The 26,500-nt window shown below is 40.5% G+C and overlaps 1 protein-coding gene across 1 annotated transcript in view; it reads left to right on the forward strand.

Moving 5' to 3' along the window:
- Window positions 1-26,500, forward strand: part of vcanb (versican b) — a 74,496-nt gene that overhangs the window by 29,579 nt on the left and 18,417 nt on the right. The window contains 4 exon segments of the mRNA NM_214688.1: window positions 6,845-7,564; window positions 12,216-14,240; window positions 14,348-14,461; window positions 14,553-14,666. Of these exon segments, the coding sequence (NP_999853.1) occupies window positions 6,845-7,564; window positions 12,216-14,240; window positions 14,348-14,461; window positions 14,553-14,666 (2,973 nt within the window).

Below are 26,500 nucleotides of genomic sequence, written 5' to 3' on the forward strand. Positions count from 1 at the left end.
TGCTTTTGTATAATGCTATTATTATTAGCAGTATTATTTATTATATCCATATTTATATTTGTTTTATTAAAAACAAGCTTAGATTTGTCCACCTGTCGAGAGGGTGCTCGCTGCAGAGCCATTTGAGGAGAGCTGAGCTCCAGCGAGGGGGAGCATGAGCTGTCGCTCCTCCTCCTGTAAACTGTTTTAATGCGTACACCAACCCCACCCCTAACCCTATCCCCAGTGACATCACTCGTAGAAGAAGTGCAAAAAAGGTGGAGCTCAAGCTTAAGCTCCCCCTCGCTGGAGCTCAGCTCTTCTCAAATGGCTCTGCAGCAAGCACCACTTGCACCTGTCAGGTTTTAGACCATATGGGGCACAGCATGTGTTTTAGGATATAACTCAGGTCTTTGAGCACACTTTGTTGTTATTATTCATTTATTCGTTTGCTGGAAATTAGAACTGAATTTAGAAACAGTTTTGAAACAAATCTTTGCGCTTAACAAACTAAATTAATTATTTATAGACTAATTGATGTCTGTAAAGGTTTCCCTATCCAAGAGCGAAAGTGAAAGTGATCCATTATCTCTCATTCTCACGCAGTAGATGCTCTGTTTAACTGTTTTCTGTTAAAACACTGTTCACTGTTTGCTAGTGAAATGCTCATTTTTTCCACTTAGACTTACTTTGCGTCCTGTAAATAGTGAATGCGCTCTTGGCGTGACGCAGCTGGCTCTTAAAGGGAATGGGAGATGAGACTCTGATTGGTCAATGCTGATTGATAATTCATTAAGAAAATAAACTCAACCCTTTTAGCCCATGCGCCGCGGCGCAAAGCATATTTTCCCGTCCGTAAATTAGCAAAAATGCGTCCTGACACGCCCTGAAAGCGTTTGCGCCCTGCGTTTTGCGCTCTGCCCATTATGTTTAGAAAAAAAATATGCTCTCCGTTAAACAGAAAATTGGGGACAATTTTATACAGGAGGGCGAATAATTCTGACTTCAGGTGTACATTAAAAGAGCAATATGCAAATAAAAAGCCATCAGCCATCCACCATAATTGTTGTTGCTGGTTGTTGCATGCAATGTTCTTCCTTCTTCCTCCTGGTCGAGTGGTTCTGTGACATCACTATTAAAAAAATATTGAATATATATTTAATAAAAATAAATAATAATATGTATTTTTGTATTTTTAGATAATATTTTGAATAATAATCATATTCATTTTTATTAGTGGCAATAAATAACATTATTATGAGCATACCTGCTAGCATTCCCATTTTTCCCGGGAGTCTCCTGTATTTCAAACCCATCTCCCGCCACCCTCCCGTTTTGTTATTTTTCCCGGAAAACTCCTGTAATTTCACCCCCCCAACGTTCTGGCCCACAAACTCCCCCCCCCCCAACAGTCTGTTACCCCCTTTGGTACAGTATCCAGACACAGCGGCAGCCCAAATCCCGGTTCTCAGCTGTGTTATTCAGACACCTCACCCCTGACACCAAGCCACCCCTCATCCACCACACACCCCCCGGATCTGCCCCGGATTTTCAGAGAAAGATGTTGTCAGGTATGATTATGATTAATAAATAGTATTAAAAATCTTAGATTCACTCATTTGGATTTTTGCATTCGCCTATTGGAGGAGTCAGCCCTGATCTGGGGTCTATAATTTATTAATTTATTTATTTATTTATTTGGCGACGCAGTGGCGCAGTAGGCAGTGCCGTTGCCTCAAAACCACAGTACAAAATTTAATATTCTGAAATATTATTTGTATGTCAAATTACACTGAATAAAACATTTTTTAGGAAGGTTGGTGAGAAGGTCGCTGCTTCGAGTTCTGGCTGGGTCAGTTGGCATTTCTGCGTGCCGTTTGAATGTTTCCTCCGGGTTTCCCCCACAGTCCAAACACATGTAGGGGAATTGATTAAATAAACTGGCCGTAGTGTTTGAGTGTGTGTGTGTTAATGAGTGTGTATGGGTGTTTCCCAGTACTGGGTTGCAGCTGGAAGGGCATCCGCTGCGTAAAACATATGCTGGAATAGTTAGCGATTCATTCCACTGTGGCGACCCCTGATTAATAAGGGAATAATCCAAAGGAAAATGAATGAATGAATGTATAAATTGCAAATTTTAATTAATTCCAGCAATTTTTTTTCGGTAAGTACAAATGTTAAAATTTTTGTTCACTTAAAACAGAAATCATCCAAGATTATTATCCTTAATTTAGTGTGTTCATGTGAGTAAAATAGAAGTTATCTAATAAAATCTTCCTTCTCACAAACTTTTAAACAGTGCACTCCCAGACAGTCTTACTGTTATTAGTGAACACTGCATACTCAGACACTCTGTAATCTGTGTACATATACAGTACAGTATTTTAAATTCAGCCAAACACAGGCCTTTTTCCTTATCCATTCCATTTTTTTCCAGCCAGATGTGCAACAGGCATACACATATCATCATGAATGGCTTTGCTGTAATGTTGAAACTTTTTGCTAAGCATGAACCCTTTTTTACTACCTTTGGAGGCCTGCCAGCACATCCTGACCACTGCAGCTAAATGCATATGAACAGACAAGAGTGAACATTATAGAGCCGTTAACTGGGCCACTTTAACAATTTCATATATATGTCCATTAAAGTGTCTCAGAGTTAGTACTGTACTGTATGCAGGCAGGCAGTGTGGGGTTTTGATTTATCGATTGTGAGAACGAGAAAGCCTTGGCGCTCATATTATACAACATTCCAAGTGCAGCTATTCAAGACTACTTACCTACTAGACTAGAGTTAAAGTAAGTGCTTCGGCAGGACGAAACACTGCCAAAACATTCTGGAGAGGAAGCTAAGGTTTCAAAATAAACCTAAACTGTCGAGTTGCACCCACGTCATGTTCCCCAAATAACTCATTACCAGCCTAAAATGCTTTTATGCTGAGATTATTCTGCTGTTGTTGGCATTTTGTTTGAAATTAGAAATGACTTTGCTGCCACATTGCACTTATGTTGCTGGTGATATAACTGTAGAAGTGTTCTGACCTTTATATTTATTTAATTTTTTATTAATTCTGTAGTATTTTCATCCATTCATTCATTTTCCTTCGGCTTAATCCCGTTATTTATCAGGACTCACCACAGTGGAATGAACCGCCAGTTATTCCAGCATATCTTTTACACAGCAGATACCTTTCCAGCTGCAACCCAGTTCTGGGAAACACCCATACACACTCATTCACACACACACTTATACACTACGGCCAATTTACATCATTCAATTCTCTTATAGCGCATGTGTTTGTACTGTGGAGGAAACTGGAGTAGACTAATTTTGGATCCCGCTCCCGCCCGCACCTGCCAGGTTTTAGCCTGAATCCGACCGCTCCCGCTCATGTTCAGCATTCGTTGTCCCGCTGCCCGACCCGCCCCGTTTTTTACCTGCTGCGCCCGTTCCCGCTAATGGCCGGCGGGGGGAGAACAAAACCAAAAACCACCCAGCTATACACAGTCCAGACAACCTATAACACGCTGTCTGTATAAACACACACACACAGCACCAAGCATGCCAAGCAAGTGACACACACAGACAGCAACATCAGGCTCTCATTCACACACATACACACACATAGCACAAAGCTCTCTCTGTCATTCGCGCACACACACACAGACAGCAACAGACAAGCTAAACGCAGCATCACGCTCACTCATTCACACACATACATACAGGTGCTCGCTCGCTTGGGAGTCGGGAGCGATATTGTTAGACTGCCCTCTCCCGTCCAAAAATACACCAGTTACCGACCGCTCCCGTGCTTTATTCGGAAATGTATTCCCGCGCCGAAAGAAATCTCGTCGGGTGCAGACCTCTAAACCGGACCACCCTAAGCCAACACAGGGAGAACATGCAAACTCCACACAGACACACCAAGTGGGACTCAAACCAGCAACCTTCTTGCTGTGAGGTGACTGTGCTAACCACTGAGCCACCGTGCCTGTGTATTCTATTTTATGGAATTGAAAGGTTTTATTTTTGTTTTCTTTTTACTGTAAAGCTTTTTGTTTGTCTGTGAATGGTGCTATATAAATAATTATGTTGGCTTGAGAAAGCCAACATACTGTTATGCTACTCTGTGCTTGAAAACAAACGTATCTCCTCCTAGGCCGTTCATGCCACAAGGCCCAAATGTGGTCAAAATGTGCCTTCTACATTCAAGATTGTTGCTATATCTCCTCATGCCTATAAGACTTATTGTTTTTTTAATACAAAATGTTAAATATTACATTTTTATAATCCGGGCATATCAAAAAATTATACAAGCCCCAAATTTGGCCAAAAGCTGTATTAGATGCGGTAGATTTTGTTGCTATATCTTTAAGGTTTATCAGACTTATAGTTTTCCAATAAATAATTTTTAAGCATTATTTTTCTTTAAATATGGCAAGCCATTTTTGCATTTATCACTTTCACACTTATTAAGCATTGTATTTTCAAAAAATACGGCAAGCCATTTTTACATAATGTTCATTCCCTTAGTCTCTTTATTAATCAGGGGTCGCCACAACGGAATGAACCGCCAACTTATCCAGCATTTGTTTTACACAGCGAATGCCCTTCCAGCCGCAACCCAACACCAGGAATACATAATGTTCAAGTCCAGATTTTGACACTCCTAAAGACTGTCATAGAAACATCGGGGTTGATTTAGATCACTCATATTGCCAAGAAGCTTTGATGTATCATCACTAACCTGTCAAATGTTCCCATAGCAATAAAACAGTATAAACTAGCAACCATTTAAAAATAGCAATATCTCTACATCAGAACACCGTAGGGACTTGGGCATTGGCTCGTTTGACTCATGCTAGCAAATGGGACTTCCTGTGTACTATGCATGGTAACAATGATAATGGAAGCCAAGTGCTAATAACGCTTAGCTACATGCTATGAATGATTATCTAAATGCAATAACATATGCTAGAAATGCCTACTAAGTATTAGCATTTAATCAAACATGTGCACGAGCATTGCCATTTAGCAACTGCTTAGCAACCACCTAACAATGCCATAATTGTTTTAGCAACTGCCTAGCAACCACTTAGCAACCCCCACCGTGCTTCCTGCCAACTGCCATTCCCAGTCCTAGCGCAGTCATGTTGGATTTCTCAAGCCAACATCAAAGTTTATAAATAAACTTTAGGTTCTAGTCTTTACTTACTAGGCTACATCTACACTAATGCGGAAAAGTTTGAGCATCTAAAACGCACATCCACACTGAAAACACTAAAGCTCTTTCACTTTTGTATTGTGCACTGATGTAAAATGCTTTTACCTGCGTCATATCCACCTGGCGTTTATTTACTTTCCATCTCGTTGAAACATCGTGGCAAAATATTGCATCTGTGGTCTGTTTCTGTGGTCTGTATAGCTAACTCCCTGCAACTCTCACATGGTCGCCCACTGAAGCTAAGCAGGGCTGCGCCTGTCAGCACCTGGATGGGAGACCTTATGAGAAATCTAGGATGCTGCTAGAAGTGGTGCTAGTGAGGCCAGAAGGGGGCGCTCAACCTGTGGTCTGTGTGGGTCCTAATGCCCCAGTATAATAATATGGACTCTATACTGCTCAGTGAGCGCCATCTTTCTGGTGAGACGTTAACTTGAATATGAATTGCCTATATATTTATCGGATTAATGAAATATGGGCAAGTTCTTGAGAAGTCTGTTTAGAAAGAAATTATAGGGGCGCTTTAACCGCACAATAAACACTAACTGTTAAACTGTGATCTAAACAAAACCATTCCGGAAATGAAACTACAATTTCAACATATAAGCTGCGTAATTTAGCTTAACAGTGTCGACCTTTTATAGCAAGGTGAAATTGTTCTGTCATAATTTAATATATGAAGACAAATATACTACAAGAAATCGATTGAATCAATGTCAATTAGACTTATTAATAAATAATGTGAATATAGATTGGCTAGCTGTTTAAGCAATGAAATATGTTCAAGAGTTTGGAAAGTCTGCTGGTAAACAGGTACTTTTTTTGTAATTCTGTTTGGTGCCACTAGGGGTGCTGTAGTTTAGTTTACATGAACTCCAGTTACATATGCAATATAGGCAAAAACATTCGATGAAGGAAATCTCAAATTATTGACGATTATTGACAATATTGTGACGATTAGTTGTTAAGTGTTGACCTTTAATGGCACTTCTTAAAATGGATTTATTTTTTGTACTGTATATCATAATTTATTGTATAACGACAAATATACTATAAGTAATTAAATTCAGTGGGCTATATGCACAGTTTTTCAGCCACCGTCAGCTGCTGGTGAAAAATTAATGTTACTATTTTCAATGTCATAGTTCCTTTTACAGCATCGATGTTGTAATGTGATTAAAATATAATTAGTTAAATAGATTTAAGCGTTCATTGTTTTGTTCAAGCGTAAAATGAGATGAAATGGTTGTGTTTAAATGCAAGTGCTGTCAAGAGCAGCAGGCAAGCACTTAAACTCTATTGAAAATACTACGATAAAATTATTTTTTATATTTTAAAGACATGGCGCAGAACAATGAACCTGACACCCAGTTTATAAAATATATCAATTAGGCAGTGAAGATCAGTAACGTTGTGATTTTGTAATGGCTCGACAGTTGTCAGTAAGTGCAGAAGCTGGCTTGCTGAAAATAAAGAAATGAGCACAAAGTCTTTGCATAATTGTTTAAATATTTGGAAGATGGGGAAATCTGTTTGGAAACAAATATTTTTCTTTTATTTCATTTGAGGCCACTAGGGGTGCCAAAGTTCCACGTTATTTTCAAAAAGCTTTATGATAATGGCGTCTTTCTCTTTTCTCTCAGGACGGGATCCTACAACTGCACCCACAGCTGGACCCACAACACCTACAGTTCCCTGGGACGCCCTTAAGATTTCCTCCCTGGAAGTAATGTCTTCTGCGCCAACCGATGACACCATAGAAGAACCACCTTCAATGTTCTCTGCAAGCATGGCACCACGTGACAAACCCACTCCTGAAGCATATCCCACAATTGTTACAACTCAAACTGGAGGGATTTTGGATACACCTTCCCCAACATTTGGTGACTATGATGATAATAGCAACTTAATGGTGCAAGGGGCACCTGACCTTTCACTCCAGGGTACCGTGGGCTCCACCACAATGGTAACCCCATCTTATTACGACTCTATTTTCTCTATCAAACTTCCTCCTCAACCCACAAAAGGGGTCAAGAATCCTTTGGATACACCTCATGGGGAATACAGTAGTGCTGAGGGAAGCATCAGCGGAGACACGGAGACTCCGGAGAGTGTGATTCCTACTTCACCTGTGCTTGTCACAACTCTCCAAGTAGACCCAGACCAACCAAAAGTGGTGTACAAAGAGGACGGAAGCACAGAAAACATCACTGAAGGAGTGGTCTTTGCTGAGTCCAGTATGGGAACCCCAGGCTTAGGTGAAGTGATTGTGCATGGGTCACAGTCTGAAGTCTCCAAGAATGTCAGCTTTCCGATAGACATCAGCTTGCTCATAGTCGACATCAAGGATACAAATCAATCAGGTTGGTGGGAGTCTTCTTACAATTTCATCAGTGCAAAAAAACCCCAACAACATTCACATAGAAACAGGGTGGGCATTTGGGGGTGGGGGGGCTTTGACCTCCCTAATTAATGCTCGATCCCGCTTGAAGGATGTAAGAAGATTTGTGGGGGGGTCAGTACTTTAAATAGTGAGAAATTGTTTGCTCTGGTCTGTATCTTAAATAATAATATTAGATATTATTGGTGGCGTAGTGGCGCAGTGGGTAGAGCATTCATGTCACTGCAAGAAGGTCGCTGGTTTGAGCCTCGGCATTTCTGTATGGAGTTTGCATGTTCTCCCTAGGTTGGCGTGGGTTTTCTCTGGGTGCTTCGGTTTTCCCCACAAGTCCAAAAACATGTGGAATAGTCTGTGAATGTGTGCATAATATAAATATACGGGCGGCATGGTGGCTCATTAGTTAGCACTGTCACCTCACAGCAAGCAGGTCTCTGGTTTGAGTCTTGGCTGGATCAGTTGGCATTTCTGCGTGGAGTTTGCATGTTCTCCTTGTGTTGATGTGGGTTTCCTACGGGTGTTCCGGTTCCCTCCACAATCCAAAGAGATGCAGAATAGTTGAATTGAATAAACTAAATTGGCCATAGTGTATATCAGGGGTCACCAATCTCAGTCCTGGAGGGCCGGTGTCCCTGCAGGGGTTTAGCTCCAACTTGCCTCAACACACCTGCCTGGGTGTTTCAAGTATACTTAGTAAGACCTTGATTAGCTTGTTCAGGTGTGTTTGATTAGGGTTGGAGCTAAAATCTGCAGGACATCGGCCCTCCAGAAACAAGTTTGGGGACCCTTGGTGTATACAGTAGAGCAGGGGTGCTCAATCCTGTTCCTGGAGATCTACCTTCCTGTACAGTTTAGCTCCAACCCTGATCAAACCCACCTGAACCAATTAATTAGGACCTGAAATCCACTTGATAATTACAGACAGGTGTGTTTGATAAGGGTTGCAACTGAAATCTGCAGGAAGGTAGATCTCCAAGAACAGGATTGGCCACCCCTGCAGTAGAGAGTGTATGGGTGTTTCCCAGTACTGGGTTGCGGCTGGAAGCTGTGTAAAACATATGCCGGAATAGTTGGCAGTTCATTCCATTATGGTGACCTCTAAAATAGAGACTAAGCTGAAGAAAAAGTAATGTTTTTATATAAATTTTATATAGTATTTGGCCCCATAATAGCCCATGTATAATCCACACTTTGTAAAGAAGATACTTTGATTAAAGCAAGGCAGTGCATAATATTTTGCTTGTCCTTTGATATTTTGGTGCAGCAGTGCTTTTCCTGCGATTGCTGCCAAAGCAGCATGTTGTAAATGAGAATTCTGGTTAAGGAAACACTGAGATGCAAAATGTAGATCTTGGCTAAAGAGAGGCCACATTTGGCTCTGTCAGGACACCTACTGCTGTCTTGCAAACAACAGATCTGGATGGGGCCCCTTGAGTTTAAGCAGTTGCTTTAGTGGTTGATTTGTGCCCAATCTTTACCTCATCCTGAGGTATAACTAAACTAGCGGTGCTGCCTGCATGCATCCAGTGGAAAAGGAAAACAGGTCCTTCATGCCTTCCCGTGACCTTAATTGACTTCCTATGTTGGTGGAAAGAGTGATGAAGTCGATAAACATCTGTAGATGGACTGCAGCCAGTGTTTCTGTCTTGTAGGTCCTGAGGGTCGACATTAATCAGTTGACCCATTTATACCATTTGATACCGTTAAAGAGGCATCTACTCTAGTAAAACGTCAGGGAGAGACGGAGGTGTTGAGTGTGAGAAAGAGTAGCTCTCAAAGCCACAGACGAATGCCTCTTGGGTCAAATGGCAAAGCCCCTTAAAACATCAATCAGCAATGTAATCACTGAGCTAATTACTTTCCCTTACCTCGTCCAGTCCGAAGATCAGGTTACCATGTGGGGCTGCTAGAATGTCCATGAAAGAGACGTTTTTTTTGTGGGTTATGTGTCATATTGGGGAATTTTAGGGTGTGTTATAATCTCTGGCAAGATTTCACACGGTGTTTTACTGTGCCATGTACCAGATGCTGGAATTACTTTAGTCTTGAGCTCTTTCGAAATGAAAAGGTCTTGTCATTTTGTAATAGAGTGACTTTAGCAGGGACATTTCACTGAAAGAAGTTGATAATAAGCAATTCACTCTTCTGTACATGATACAAAACAGCTATATATGACAGCTATATATGACTAGAGGTTTATTTTCCTCAAGGGGCACTCTACCCACATAGCTAAAAATCTCTGGCCTAGCTCTGGCCTACACAACCAGCTGTTGCTTGGCCCACATGCCGCAGTGAATTACGGTACATGACTGAACCAAGTCTCAGCCAAGTTAACAACCCATAACTGAACCTAAACTGGGCCAGATATGTCGGTGTTTCACGACTGCGATGAAATTAATAAGCCAATGAATCATTGTGCTATGGGCGGGCTTTTTCTCGAAGCAGCCTGATTGGTAGAATGATTTTTTTCTTAATTTAAAAATAATAAAAAAGTATTTTAAATGTGTGTCAAGATAGGCCAAACTTCAATTATCAATTCAATATCAATTATCAACATCTGTGCCAATTACTACATTTTACATCTGGCCCAAGTATTGTGTATTGTGTGCAATCTGTCATATTAGACAAATTTTTTCACTGGAAAAATCAGACATTTGCCATTATGAGATTGTATTCAGCAATATATAGGCTAGAGTAGTTATACTGACATTGTAAACATTTATTTTCATGCACCACTGTGGGTTCACTATGAAAGAAAAAAACATTTCAAATGCTTGCCATAATCATAATGCGATATGATCATTTAAATGAAGTGCACACTTTTGTTTTTTTAGCATTTTGACTGCTAAGCGCTTGTTCATACTTCGCGCGCGGCTCCCAAACGATCACTCTGTGCCACAAACTGAATATTATTTACAACTGTATTACCTGTTACTCGCAACATATGGAGGTTCTGTTCACTAAAGTAGACGCGCGCGCGTCTATCGTTAAGTAGAATGTGCGTGCGCCCTCTCTGTGACAACAGCTCACGGTCAGCAGCTCACCTCACGTGTGATTTTTCCCGGCCGTAAAAACATCATTATATAAAGACAAAAATGACATTTTCAGGTGAATTATACCTTATAAATACAGTTATGTGACTCATTCAACATCTTTTGGAAGTGTCAATGTCACTGAGCAACGTGTGTGAAACAATGAAAAGACTCGTGCAGCCGCCTTTTCTTCTCTCCTGAACTTAAATATGATTGACAGAGTCGTAGAAATGCTGGATTAAGATCGTCTAGGGGGTCGAATCAAGATCGTGATCTTTTAACAATTAATTGTGCAGCTCTAGTAATGATTCTTATGCAATACCACAAACAAGAAGGCCATACAGTAGGTGGCATGCACATATTGCATATTTTAAGACTGCAATTTTTGTTTGAGCTCTGGTCAACCATGGTTTATTGCCTGTGTATTTAAAAATAATATCCCTGTGTTGATGTTCCCCTTGAAGCACAAACAAGTTAAGCTGCGGTCACACTGGGCTTTTCCTACCATAGACTTCCATTCATACGCACGCGAATGCGTCAGACCGGAAACGCTGGGTTTTGCGTCAAGTTTCGCAGGTTGCTGCGGTGCAAACTTCAAGCTTGGTGAACTCTGACCTGCGAAATCACATCACTTGACTGCGTGAGAACAATCGAGGATCAAAACATGACATATCAGGACAGAAATTAAAAAATGGAGCAATCGCTCGCTTTTAAAAATGTGTAATAAGCTTGTTTAATCCCGCCCCTTTTCGCAGCGCCGCACGACAGAATATGGCACACACAAACTCTAGTGTGACCGCGGCTTTAGGATTCTTTGTTAACCAGTTCTGCAGTGAGTCTACCTCCACCCTTTAGGTATCATACTCATGTGCTAGGTACCCTTATGAAAGTGTCCCAAAAACGTAGTATGATACAGTTCACTATTTTGGTACTATCAGAACTTCTGACATTAAAAATATATAAATAATTGCATACCGTACTATACTGTACTCTAAGGCAGGGGTTCCCAAACTTTTCAGGCTGCGACCCCCAAAATGACAATGCCAGTGACTCGTGACCCCTAATATCCTTTGAGGTGATTATAAATACAGAAACCTTGCATGCAATGGCACACACACACCAATGGACCCAAGTCTATTCTTCTTTAAAAAAAAAAAAAATTATGTATGAGAGCTGTAAATGGGCCACAAAGTTTAACCAGGTGTTATGAAATCTGCTGCATCTGACGCTATTGCTGTGTCTTTAATACAATCCAATTACCCCAGGGGTTGCAATCCAATAGAAGTAGTAACTATAAGCTACTATAGTAACTATATATGGTATAAACAACAATTTTTTATTCTTCAGAAGGTTATGGATAAAATATGGTAATTCTTATGGTTTAATAAAAATAAATAGATTTTTGGAAACCACCAGACGACCCCCCTTCTTTGTCCCGCGACCCCTCGGGGGGTCCCGACCCCCACTTTGAGAACCATTGCTCTAAGGCTCAGTGGAAACAAGCCAGTTGATGTGTTGAAGAAAACTAGAAATTAAACCCAGTAAGAAAATGCTTGTGTAATGTCTTTTCTGCTTGGTTTGCAGTTGAAAGTGTTCTGGATTTTCTTGGAGAACCACGGGGCATCACCGATGTTCTAACATCTAGTGAAAATGAGCCACCTTTGGGCAGTGGAGACCTTGAAATATATCCTTCAGCTTCTGTTACCGTCACCCCAGAAGTGAGTTTCATTAACGGGAAGCACGAGTTGACTCTGCAACCAGTCGCCGAACAGGAGGCTAGAGGAGACCAGTTCGACACTGTGACCCCTCCAATTGAAGAAATCATCCCTGACGATGAGATAGTAATTCTTATGTCAGAATTTGAAGGTGTTGTATCTTCCCCTAAAACAGATGAATCTGGCTTGACTACGAGAAGTCCAGTTGAGCCCCATTTCACAACAAAAATCTCAAAGCCAGACTTGGGCAGTGGAGATCTTGAAATATATTCTTCAGCTTCTGTTACCGTCACCCCAGAAGTGAGTTTCATTAATGGAAAGCATGAGTTGACCCTGAAACCAGACGTTGAACATGAGGCTAGAGGAGATCAGTTTGACACTGCGACCCCTCCAATGGAAGAAATTATTCCTGATGATGAGGTTGTAATAGTTCTGGCCGAAGCTGAAGGTCTTACATCTTCCTACAAAACGGATGAATCTGGCTTGACTACAAGAAGCCCAGTTGAGCCCTATTTCACAACAAAGATCTCAGAAAGTGCAACCATGAGTGAATTGCCCATATTTTCAACCAAATCTCCAAGCCAGGAGATAACCCCACAAGCCATATCATTTAGCACATCAATCAATGAAGAAAGTTCAGGGATGCGCCCAACAGATGATGAAGAGGAGCTGACTACATTGGAAGGCTCTGCGGATGACCTGCAGTCAGCTACAGCTTCTACTGACCCAGATATGGTGGCTACTGACGAGACTGAAATAGGTGGAACAGAGAAGCCTACACAGGCATATGGGGTGCATTGCTCCACCCAAGGACCAATTACAACTCCAGAAACATCTCAAACTACAGCATCCAGCCCTGTAGAAAAAGAAATAAAGCCGGAAAGAGATGATTTTGAGGGTTCCACCTCAGCAGAAGAAGAGAGCTCTGGACAAGATATGTATTCTCGAGAGGAACCAAAACAACCGATTTTATCTCCAACTCTCTCTGTTCCTTCTCACTCCTTTACAACTTCCTCAACAAGTACTCATCCCAAAGACCCAAGGGAACCTGCTAGTTTACTCTTGCCTAGTGCAGAGCCTGCAGTAAATGTGGTTTCAACTTTACAAACAAGAGTAATCCCAGAGGAGAAAGACCAAAGCAGGAGTACCACTAAGAGTCCTTTATTGGTGCCTGAGTTTGAAAAAGATGTAAGCACAGTCTTCGCCATCTCTGGGGACAGTGGCTCTGGTGATCATCCAACAGAAGCATTAACAAAACAACCTTTCATTGTGACTACCGTTCCTTCTCTTTTCATTCAACAAACTGTTGAAACTAGTGTTGATGCAAATGAACCAACTAAAGCATTTGAAGGTTCTGCTGAAGACACAACGCCATTGTCTTTCACCACTGCCCGAACTGAAACTAAATTCACAACACAAAGATCAGATGCTAGAATTCTGCCCACGGATAGTCTAAGAGCAATAATGTCTTCCTCCCAAGAAACTGTTCTAATCCAAAAAACTCATTCGGAAGAGACAACCACTTTAGTGGTGCCATCAGAGACTACAGAAGAGACGATGTTACCTTCTAAATTTGGATTCTCAACAGAGGAGCCTCTCATCTCAACGTCTGTACATTCCAGTGGCCCCATCACTATTGCTGATACAAATTTAAGCATTTCAGAGTCAGTCCAGGATATTACAAGTACTTCTTCTACAACAGAAGACATGATCACCACCCCTAAAGCCACAAGTACTTCGTCATTTGAAGAGACTGTTGTAGATTATGAAGATATGCAGGGTGCCTCAGTTGTTGAAAGACAACCACCAATCAGGGAAGAGTTCACCACAAAAAAGCCAGAGGTCTGGACTGATTCCAGCTACACTGTGGAGAGCCATGTGGTGGATTTGCAAGGTAGAGTTTTGAGCTGTATTTTTGCAAAGCATACAGAATTTCCACAGTGCTGATTTGTCCATAGTGGATTTGTCCTTTCACTGAAAGTTATGACTTTGTTGTTTTAGATCACGCACTTTGCTCGGTCAGTGTGTGTGAAAACGGCGGAACATGCTTCTCCAGCAGAAAAGGAAATGTTTGTGTCTGCATGCCTGGATTTAGTGGGGAACGCTGTGAAAACGGTTTGTAGCTTTTAGCATTTTAAGTTTTATTCACTCTTGATGAACGCGTTTCTTGGTATAGTGGGACATTTTCATTTCCTATTTCCTGCAGATGTCGATGAATGCCAGTCGAATCCTTGCCGCAATGGTGCTACATGCATTGATGGAATGAACTCTTTCAAATGTGTCTGTCTGCCCAGCTATTCAGGATCCCTCTGTGAACAAGGTATGAAATCAATAGTATACATGTGTTTTGATTAAGATACTATGTGAGGTTACGCTTCATTTTGATGGTAAACTTTAGAAATTATGTTATGGAGGGAAGAGGGGCAGAGTGTATAGGGCTCAGTGGTTTGGAGGGACCCAAGTGGGTTCTGGAAGGTCAGATTGCAATTCTTCCTCAGAGGGCAGAGAGCAACTGTGCATATAGGTGTATTAAAGGGGTGGGGAGGCAGATTGTGTAGGGCTCAGTGGTTTTGAGGGACCCAAGTGAGGTCTGGGCGTCAGGAATTTTTATTGACGGGACCCATACCATAAAACTGTGCATTTAGGTGTAGTAAGTGATGGAAAGGGGGGAGAGTGTATACGGCCCAGTGTTTTGGAAGTACCCAAGTGGGATCTGGGGGGACCAGAATGAATTTTTACTGAGGGTGCCCAGAGCAAAAAACATATAAGTGTAAGTGGGAGGAAGAGGGGAAGAGTGCATAGGGCTTAGACATTTGGAGGGACCTAAGTGGTGTCTGGGTGGTGAAAATGCTATTTTTACTGAGGGTGACCAAAGTGGATAACTGTGCATATAGATGTAGCAAGTGGGGGGAAAGGGGGCCAGAGTCTCTAGGGCCCAGTGGTTTGGAGAGACACAAGTGGGGCTTAGACGTCAGAATATAATTTTACTTGGTGGTGACAAAAGTCAAAAACTGTGCACATAGGTGTAGTAAGTTGGGGGAAAGAAGGGCAGAGTGTATAGGGCCCAGTGGTTTGGAAGGAGCCAAGTGTTGTCTAGGGGTAAAAATTTATTTTTACTGAGGGGGCCTAGAGCAGTAAACTGTGCATATACAGTAGGTGCAGTAATTGGGGAAAGGGGGCAGAGTGTATAGGGCCCAGTGGTTTGGAGAGATCCAAGTGGGGTCTGGGGAGTCAGATTGCAGTTTTTTACAGGGGCACAGAGCAAAAAACTGTGCATGTAGGTGTAGTAAGTTGGGGTAAGAAGGGCAGAGTGTATATGGCTTAGTGATTTGGAAGGATCCAAGTGGGGTCTAGGGGTCAGAATATTTTTTTTTTTTACTGAGGTGGCCCAGAGCAGAAAACTGTGCATTTATGTGTAGTAATTTGGGGGAAGGGGGTAGAGTGTATAGAGCCCAGTGCTTTGGAGGGACTCAATTGGGATCCAGGTGGTTAAAATGCAATTTTTACTGAGGGTGACCAAAGTGGACAACTATGCATATGGGTGTATATGTGCCAGTGGTTTGGAGGGACCCAAGTAGGGTCGAGGGGCCAGAATGATTTTTTTACTGAAGGGGCCCAGAGCAGAGACTGTGCATTTAGGTGTAGTAAGTGAGGGGAAAGAGGGGGAGAGGGTATAGGGCCTAGTAGTTTAGAGGGAGCCAAGTGGAGTCTGGGGGGCCAGATTTACTGAGAGCTCCCAGAGCATAAAACTACACTTTTATATGTGTAGTAAGTGGTGGGAAAGAGGGGCAGAGTGAATAGGACCCATTGGGTTGGAAGGACCCAAGTAGGGTTTGTGGGACCAGAATTAATTTTTTTTACTGAGGGGCCCAGAGCAGAAACCTGTTCATAGAGTTGTAGTAAGTGGGGGAAAGAGGGGGCAGAGTGCACAGGAGTTTGGGGTGTCAGGGTAGAGAAAATTTTTTTTTACACTGAGGTACTATCCCCGTTTCTTACAGGTAAATGGGGAGTGTATCTGTATCATGCTAGCAATTCAACATCTGCTTCATGCTAACGCTGTGTCTAATGTATAAATGTTTTGGTTTATTCCTGTAATGCTCTGAGGGTTGTGTATTTTAAACATTTAGCTCCTTGATTACGTGCAAGGTTTCCACTGCAAGTGGGATAAAATACAACTCACTGAAAGCTGGTGAGTGGAATATGCTATGATTTTAAGGTGCTAGTGTCTAAATACCGAGCCATGGCTGTTTAATGATTGCACTGAAGCAAAGGGGACTGTATAAGGCGGTCAATCCAAACTGTTAACATGGACAAACCAAACCACACAGTTTTTACCACATCTGGCAGGCCTGATCCTCCAGAGGCTGTGTGGTATTGCTGTCAAGAGGAATGAAAGCAGATTTGTGCCAACAATTGGGTTCAGAGAAAAGGTCACACAGTCAGCGACAGTACTGCCTCTTCCATTACACCAAATGCTGAGCAATTCTCTGAGCCGTAGCTGAGCCAAGTGCCTTGGCATTAACCCAGGCAAATTAGTGTGGCTACGTAAATGATGAGTGCATTTTTCTCCAGTCGCTTCGTCATACTCCTCTATTACAATAGCATGACTTGTTTAAGTCCTAAAATTCGGTTGTAACTTTCAGATGTCTTCGGGAAACTAATTAAAGCTAACAAGAACAATACACAATTGCAATATTGCAACACAAACCACTTCCATGTTATTGCGTCATTTCAGTGTAAAACAAAATATTCCACATAAATTATGTAGAATATATAAAATGATATAAAGTTTGCAGTGAGATTTGATTACAATAACCCCCAAAATGCCTTTATTGCAACAAAAAACAAACTGTTAAACATATTATTGTGGAATGCCCCATTTTTAATGTTCGTAGACAACAATTTTTAACTGGACAGACTCTAAGTGAATTTTTAAAAATGTGAATCTTTCTAAAATTATTGAATTTTTATCAAAAGGAAACCTTAAAAAACTGTTTTAGATTTTTATCATCTATATCAATGGTTCTCAAAGTGGGGGTCGGGACCCCCCGAGGGGTCTTGGGGCAATGAAGGGGGGTCGCCTGGTGGTTTCCAAAAATCTATTTATTTTTATTAAACCATAAGAATTACCATATTTTATCCATAACCTTCTGAAGAGAAAAAAATAGTTGTTTATACCATATATAGTTACTATAGTAGCTTATAGTTACTACTTCTATTGGATTGCAACCCCTGGGGTAATTGGATTGTATTAAAGACACAGCAATAGCGTCAGATGCAGCAGATTTCATAACACCTGGCTAAACTTTGTGGCCCATTTACAGCTCTCATACATAAAAAAAATTAAAAGAAGAATAGACTTGGGTCCATCGGTGTGTGTGTGCCATTGCATGCAAGGTTTCTGTATTTATAACCACCTCAGAGGATATTGGGGGTCACGAGTCACTGGCATTGTCATTTTGGGGGTCGCGGCCTGAAAAGTTTGGGAACCCCTGATCTATATTATCATTATTATTATTATTTATGTATTTTACCTTGTGTATTATTTATTTCTGTTAATGACTTAAATTTTTGGACTTTTTTAAAAATATAGAAAAGTGGTATTTATAAAATGTGGTAGCCTTGATCTGTTTTTTTTTTTTTTTTTGCCATGACATAGCCATAGAAGCTGAAATGGCAATAAAATTAAAACTCTCTCTCTCTCTCTCTCTCTGCCCCAGTGACAGCCCCTGTGCCATTATTTCTGAGAGTGTACCACAATTGATTGTTTTTCCCTTTTTTAAAATATGTACTCTACATAATGAATTTACAAATATGCTTTTCCCAATACAAATAAAAGAGATTTTATTATGAATTTCAGCAAGTAAACACTCTTAATGTGTTAAGATTCTCATGGTAATGTTTATATTCACCGTTTCATTTAGAGAAATTCCTGAGGTAAATAATCTATGTCTCTGAACTTTAATAATAAACCATACCTGCCAACTAGGGGTGTCAAAATGAATTGTTTCTTCGGTGCACCGCGATGCAGACGTGGTATTAGTAATAATCGGTAATTCGATTCGAATTTGAGTAATACTCATAACTGGTTATTATGTACTGACGTTGTTTACCTCATATGCGCTCTGTTGCGAGGGAGGCGAGTGCAAGTATTTACAACACTTCAGGCGCAACTACTTAAAAACGCAGAAACTGTGCACAATTTCACTTCATGTGTGTGATTTCTGGACGGTCTTTCACTGACACTTCCAGCAGAAACCCCTATTTCTCTGCAATTGAGGAAATGAAAGTGAACTTCATTTCACCTCTGGGCTGTATGCATTGCTGCGGCTGTACCTGTGCATTGTCGCGGAACCTGACCAGATTTCATGCGGCGCGGGAATAAATTTCCGAATACAGCGCGGGAGCAGTCGGTAACGCTGGTGTAATTTTAACAGGAGTGGGCGGTCTCACAATATTGCTCCCGAGCAAACGAGCAAGCAAGCATGCATGGCGTGTGTGTGTGTGTGTGTGTATGTGTGTGTGATATATTCGAGATATCGAATTGAACCGAATCGATGACATGATCATTGTAACCGAACCGTGAGACCAGTATAGGTTCACACCTCTACTGCCAACACTCCCGTTTTTCCTGTGAGTGTCCCGTATTTCAGACCCAGACCCCCCCCCCCCCCACCCCCCCCCCCCCCCCCCCCCCCCATCCCCCATACCCACCCCCCAGCGCACCTCTGGATAAAATCTCCAGGATTTTAAGATCCGAATGTTGGCAGGTGTGTCATAAACTTAAATAAAATCCTGCGCTTCCCACCTCCAGTCGCAATGACTTCTGGGACTTCTAGAGCGAGTTTGGTGCTCAAGTCAGTGCATCCTCTATCAAGATCACATCGGGGAACATTCAGACATCCTCCATTTTTGCGGTCTTGAATTTTGGAACTGAACTTTGGCAGTTGATGATTTATCATTGATCATATTAAGAATCAGCCGCTGTTTTTCACCAAGGCATCCCGGGGTGCTGAAATATAATTGGCTAAACTGGGAGTGGGCGGGTTAAATGACCAAAACAAAGACAGACGTTCCGGCACGAACTGCACATGTTGAAAGCAGAATATCTGACTTCAGCATTGTTTTTCAGATAAACAGGAATGTTCACTGAGCATGTTTATACCTGAATATCTGCTAACATATGATGATGTTTTTATCCTTTAGAACAGGGTTTTTCAAAGTCTAAGACAGTGGGCCTCCCTTTTGACACAACTTATCCATTGGCGCCCCCCTCCTCCCAAACACACACGCACACACACACACACACACACACATATATATATATATATATATATATATATATATATATATATATATATATATATATATATATATATATATATATATATATATATATTAGGGATGTAACGGTATTGTAAATACCGTCATACCGCAATATAAAATTTTTTCGATATTACCGTAGTCGGTAAAACTATAGGTCTTCTGAGAAAATTTGCTCAGGCGAATGAAGCGAACGGGAGGTAGCGAAAACTACAATTCCCATCAGCCCAGGCGTGGCCATAATCCTTTGCGGTCTGTTGTCGCTACAGATCCAGTAATGCGGAAATGGAGTGTGCTGCTAGCAGCGGAGATGAAAAAAAGATGGAAATGATCGAACCTAAAGCGGGTGTTGTCGCCGCGCGCGTGCTGAATAGCGGTGTTGTCGCGCGAGTTCTGATCAGCTGTGCTGTCGCGCGCGTACTGATCAGCTGTGTTGACGCGCGCGTATTGTAAAGCGCCGAGGGGGGGTTGAGCGCGCATACTCAAGAGAGGTGTTGTCGCGCACCTACTGAAGGGCTGAGGTTGTGTCGCGTCGCGGGGGCACTTTTGATCGTTTTGGAAGGGCATTTTCTATCCAAGACTAAAAAGGGCATGTGCACTGCACAGGTTGAGCCCTATGTGTGCACGTGCCTGCAAGTTGGGGAATACGACTAATAACAGTCATGGGGACTGCAGAAACACAGCACACTGTTCAGATTGATGCAGACATTGACTTGTACCGCAAAGAGACCTCTATCTCACTCATGGTTTGTCTTCTCAAGTGGGGGAAAGACAATGCACAACGTTCCCCACTGCTGTCAACCTGGGCCAAGTCATATCTCTCTTGTCCCAGAAACCTCAGTCCCAAATGAGAGGGTTTTTTCTGTTGCAGGGGACATTGTAAATACCCAGAGATACCAGCTTTTACCAGATTATATTTCTATGATAATTTTCCTTTAAACCCATCTCTATCTAAGTGAGTGATTAAATGTTAAATGTGATGAGTTTTTAACAATACTAAATTGAAACTTTATTTTTTTTACATGGTTTAATAATTTTTTGTTACTAAAATTGAAGTTCCTGTTTCAAAGCTAACAGAGAGATGGCTAATTTGTATGTCATTGACACTTTTGGCACTTTTTTGGAGTATTTTCATAAGTTTTGTTTTTCCTGTAAATGATTCAATAAATACCGTACCGTGACATTCATACCGAGGTATTACCGTACCGTGAAATTCTGATACCGTTACATCCCTTGTATATATATATATATATATATATATATATATATATATATATATATATATATATATATATATATATACAGTATATATAAAGACACAGACAGATGTCAGACTGTTTACTCACTTTTATCATCATTTGCATGAAAGTGCATTTATTTACAGAGTAATAACAAGTATTTTAATATAACGTTTTTAAAACTAGGATGATGGTTCAATATGAATAGAACAGATCCAAGAACTGTCCATCCCAGTCAAAACAGTCGAAGTTTAGCGGGTCTCATGCTGTCATTAGCCAAAATATCTTGACAAACCACACATAAAGGTCGTGGTTCATCAGCTGGTCCTGTCCATGTAAATCCCAAACTCAAATACTGATCATCATATCGTCGTCTTTTGGGTTTAAGCCCTGAACTTGAAGGCTTTGAATCTGGGGGTCTCAGAAACCGATCCATTGTATTAGCAGGCATATACCTGTGTTGGCGGGCTTGCCAAACAGAAGCAAATTCACAGCTATGGCCTTCTGGGTAAAAAAGCTTTTCTTATTTTTGATGTATTTTTTTTTTTTAGCTTTGTTTAATTAAAACGTTTAAATATAATAAAAAATACATATAATAATTAAACTTAATAATTATATTTTTATTATATAATATTTTCCCCGCGCCTCCCCTGACATGCTCTGGCGCCCCCAGGGGAGGCGCGCCTCACACTTTGAAAACCCCTGCTTTAGAAGAGTCAAAAACTGACATACAGCATCTTTAAGACTCGAGGGGGAACTAATAATCAAACCCAACATAATCTGTTCTTATTGGCTGAATGCTTGTTTTGTGTTTGCCTTGGATATGCTCGAAGTGAGGATCAAATTTATAATGTGATGGCACAAATCGCATGTACACACAGAGCGTGTTTTATTAGCATGCAGTTGCACATCTAGTTCCCATTACCCATCAAAACGGTCAACACTTTAAAGTGGGAGCATCCCCCTTTTTTACTGTCTGTTGTGGTTTTGACTAACAGACAACTCCTAGAAAACAAAGATCCCCTTTTTCACATGGCTGTGGACAGTGTTCGAGCACGATGAAGTCAAGTCATTCTCTTGTGGTGACGTGACGCAGGGCTGGGAGTTTTTTGGCCCCTTTTCCCCATTCCCTCACTTAAAGGTGAAGCCCTTTAGGATTGTGGGAAGGCCATTGTGATTGGTACATATGTCTGTACTGCGGACCCAAACAGCTGGAATCAATTAATGGTCGCTATTTGTCCACAGAGAGCCTCATAAGTCACGTTGGGGACAAGGCACAGTATAGAAACACCCAAACACCAGGGTTATATTAGCTTAGCATTTTAAAATTCGTTTTATTTTGATACTGGTTATGCATTTAATCAGTATGCCAATTATGATTTGATGATCAGGGGGGTTAACTTTTTCAGCAATAGTTTGGTTATACATGCTTCAGTGAATTAAATTTATGAATGTATTTGAATTACATCTAATTTATTAATAAAATGTCTACGTTTTCAGTCTTTTGAGGGATGTTTAGTAACTATTTTAGAGTTTACTGTAGGTCAAACTATACATTTAAAATTTTTTAGGCTACATGCAGATAGAAATGTGTTTTGTGAATTCTTCAGATGTCTATCGGTGCTCTAGAACTGACAGTTTCAGACTGTTGAATATTTTTCCTAGCATTGATTAGTGCGATTGTGCTTTCACAATGGTTTAAACCATTTTAGGCCAATGTATATTTATATTATGCATTTTTAATTAATTAATTCATTTTCTTGGCAGCTTAGTCCCTTTATTAATCCGGGGTCGCCACAGGGGAATGAACCGCCAACTTATCCAGCAAGTTGTTTTAGTTGCGGATGCCCTTCCAGCTGCAACCCATCTCAGGGAAAGGCATTTTTAATTATTAATATTTAACATAGAGATCTGAGATCAGAGAAAGCTATAACGTACTATTAAAGGGCTGATCCCCCCCCCCCCCCCATTCATCTTGTTTTGATGTCCTTCAGGGGGGATCAAGTGTTAATTAGGGGGCTCAATCCCCCTCAAACCTTCCTGCAATTTGCACCCTGCATTCAGTTCCTTTTATTAGTGGTTTTATGAGTGTTCTAACACTTAAATTAAATTTAAATTTGATCTACATTTCAGTAGTTTTAGTTAGTCCCATTAATGCTTTTGTTAGTTTTAGATTCGTGTTTATTTTGTAAACATTTTCTACACTAAAAAAATATTAATTAGATGTAGTTTTTTTAAGGTAGGTGGTTGCAAACAATTTATAAGGGCTGGATTTAACCAGTTAAACTGCATGACGTCATGGACTTTCGCTTTAAGATTTAAAGGGCGAGCATTGCACCAGACCCCCGTAAGTGGTGTCGTTTGAAAGTGTACAATCTATATTTTATGCACATATGCATCACTTTGGTTTTTATTCTACTGTACTAAAGTTATTTACACTTAAAAGCACAGTATCTTGAATACCAGAGTTAGGTATTGAACATTGGTTCATTTTCATGATTTTTCTATGGTTCATATATGGCACATGTACACGTTTTAGCTCAAATGAAAGCTCTTGCCGGTGCTCATACGGTTCTAGCATTCTTTATACTGAATTATATTCACATATCAAACAGTTGAAGAATGAATCTCGGTGTTTTCATGGCGCAGAAGTGAAAACAATACATTTATGATCAATAAGCAGCCCCAGATAGCACAGACAGCTGTCATCTCTTACCTTATGCTGTGCGCTTCAGGGCCATTCTCCTCTGTTTTTGAGGTGATGTGCATAAGTAATCCTTTTATATGTCTAATGTGCTCCAAACACAGTGAATTATGTTTGATCAAACAAAAGAATAGTGAAATATGAAAACAATGATCGCTCCCTGTGGCTTGTACAACACCTCTCATCAGTTGAAATACAATAACTTTTGCACAGATTATGGTGGAGACATTTTTCTCTTTTCCTATGATTACAGACATGTGCAGGAACCACCAAAATTAATTACAGCATGCTAGACCACACACAACCTAAAAGGTACACTTTCACATTTGACTTTATAAAAAAAAAAATACAAAAAGCGCCTCTTTTTTTTTGTAACACAGACAACATATACAGTTATATTAAACACTTTTAATAGTGTTTAATTAAATATTCAAAGGGTTTACTCTAAAATGATACCAAATTTTTGCATTTACCCCTCTGCATGTGGATTTGAGAAGCTTTTAAATTTGGTTAGGCAAAATCCAGGCGGAAATCCCAAATTAACAGCAGAGTTTATCTGGTTCAGCTTCAAAATTTCTTCTCAAACTGGAAGACGAAAATTGCTCAAATTAATGCAAAAACAACCAATTTTCACTTTTTAGTGAGATATATGTGTCCTAATAGTGTTTTTAGCAGCGTGGGACACATATATGACTGTCAACATCTGTGTTCTGGTGTTTCGTGACAATCCTTTAAAACTTCTGGCTTCACCCTCGGTTCAATCTGTTTAAATTTGTGAAAACAATTAACTTAACCCCCCTCCCCTCCCTCCTTTTCTTTTCTTTTTAATATTTTTCTTTTACTTTATTTTATATTTTTATTTTTTTATTCATGTTATGTCATGTTTTTTGGATGTTGTGTAAATTATGTTTTGTCTTCTTGGGTCGTTATTATGTGATTGTGGTTAATTGTGGGACCCCCTTGAAAATGAGATGGTACATCTCAAGGGGTTTATCCCAATGACTTAATACCAATCAATTTGTGTTGGGACAACATGGAGGAATTGTGTTGAACCCAGCATTTTTTTACAGTGTAGTCTTAGTTTTAGTTTTCGTAGACCAAAAAACCCTTCTCCCTAAGTCTTCTTCACTTTGTGCAGTGTAAATAAATCATCTGACTTACGGATGCAAGCATTTTTTTTTTACTTTAAAGAGTGTTTTGACCTTCTCATGGGTTGACATTTACGCTCACTTGCACGGTCTTGATGGTGGTGTTGGGCGTGGGTCCCCCGATGGATCGCGTCCAGCTTCATACAAAATATTGCTGCCATTAGTCAGCAGCGCTAATCTTCTCCATGCATAAACATCACCTCTGAGGACATCTGTTTTCTCAGGCTTTATAGCCAAACATTGGTCAAATCAGACTGTAAAAAACAAGAGAGACCCTTTTTTATAGTTAATGGATGATCAGTAAAGCCAATGTTGAACCTTCGGTAACAGCTAAAACATATTTAATCCAAGCTGCTGCATGATATTGTAATAAAAAATGCAGTATTTTAACAAATTGTCAAAAGACCATAAGACAAAACCAAAGTCCTTGTCAAATACCAAGATGCACTGAAAAAAATTATTCAAAGTTGATTCCTTGGATTTACTCAATTTTTTTACGTTAAGCGGTTGTAAACTATTTATTTGTGTTAAATTTAAACAAACAAATTAAGTTGAACATTATTCAATTTAATTTATTTGTTTAAATTCAACACAAATAAATTGTTTGCAACAGTTCTGCATGCAACACTTTTTTCAGTGTGCTTAGTGGGGAAAAATAAAACAAAAACTGCTATTTTTACTTTGCCGTGTTTAAAGATGCTGTATGTCAGTTTTTGACTCTTCTAAAGCATTAAAATACCATAATATGTGTGCAGATATTTCAGAAACATGCTCAGTGAACGTCCTTGTTTATCTGAAACACAGTGCTGAAGTCAGATATTCTGCTTTGAACATGTTTCAAGGTCATGCAATTTAAAACAATTGAGTTATTCAGTAATGGACTGTTTTTATTGTCGAGTAGATGTAGATATTACTACAGTAGATCGTCAGTGGTTCGTCCACATGCATTATGCTGCGATAGCAGTTTTGCTAATCAGCTGGACATTCAGTGCAGAGGACAGCATGAGTTTGTAATGGAGCGTAATCAGTTAAAGAAAGCAGCACTATGGGCCGTGTGTGTCTGGGATGATTTACTTGGCTTCGTTTACTGCTGTTTTCTTCTTTCCAGCCTCATTAGATGTCATTGTTTGCATTGAGCGCTCACACTGAGCGCTGCGGTCACTGGGGGTTCCAGTCCAAGCTAAATGTTGATGGTCTTCATTGTATGGCGTAGAATAAAAAGTGCTTCGCTCGACTCGGTTAATGGCAGAGCTCTAAACAGACTCGGTTCTGTGTGTTTATACACGACATGAAAGATGAGCTTGTTCATGTTTAACGCAATACAAAATGTTACTGTGATGTGTCTTACTTACTCCCAGGGCTATTTAATATTGAAGTTGTTATGTAGCCGCACCGTATTGGTGTTTCATGACATCTAGTTTTTAATGAGGTGGGGGTCGTTAGCCCAACAATCAACCCCCAACCTTGAAGACGAGGGCATACGTGACATGTCTTGTAATTTTATAATTAAAAGAACATTCATTCATTCATTTTCTTTTCGGCTTAGTCACTTTATTAATCAGGGGTCGCCACAGGGGAATGAACCGCCAACTTATCCAGCATATGTTTTACACAGCAGATGCCCTTCCAGCTGCAATCCATCTCTGGGAAACACCCATACACACTCATTCACACTCATACACTACGGACAATTTGGAATATCCCAATTCCCCTATAGCGCATGTCTTTGGACGTGTGGGGG

Source organism: Danio rerio, chromosome 10 (assembly GCF_049306965.1).
Source record: "Danio rerio strain Tuebingen ecotype United States chromosome 10, GRCz12tu, whole genome shotgun sequence".
Taxonomy (NCBI): domain Eukaryota; kingdom Metazoa; phylum Chordata; class Actinopteri; order Cypriniformes; family Danionidae; genus Danio; species Danio rerio.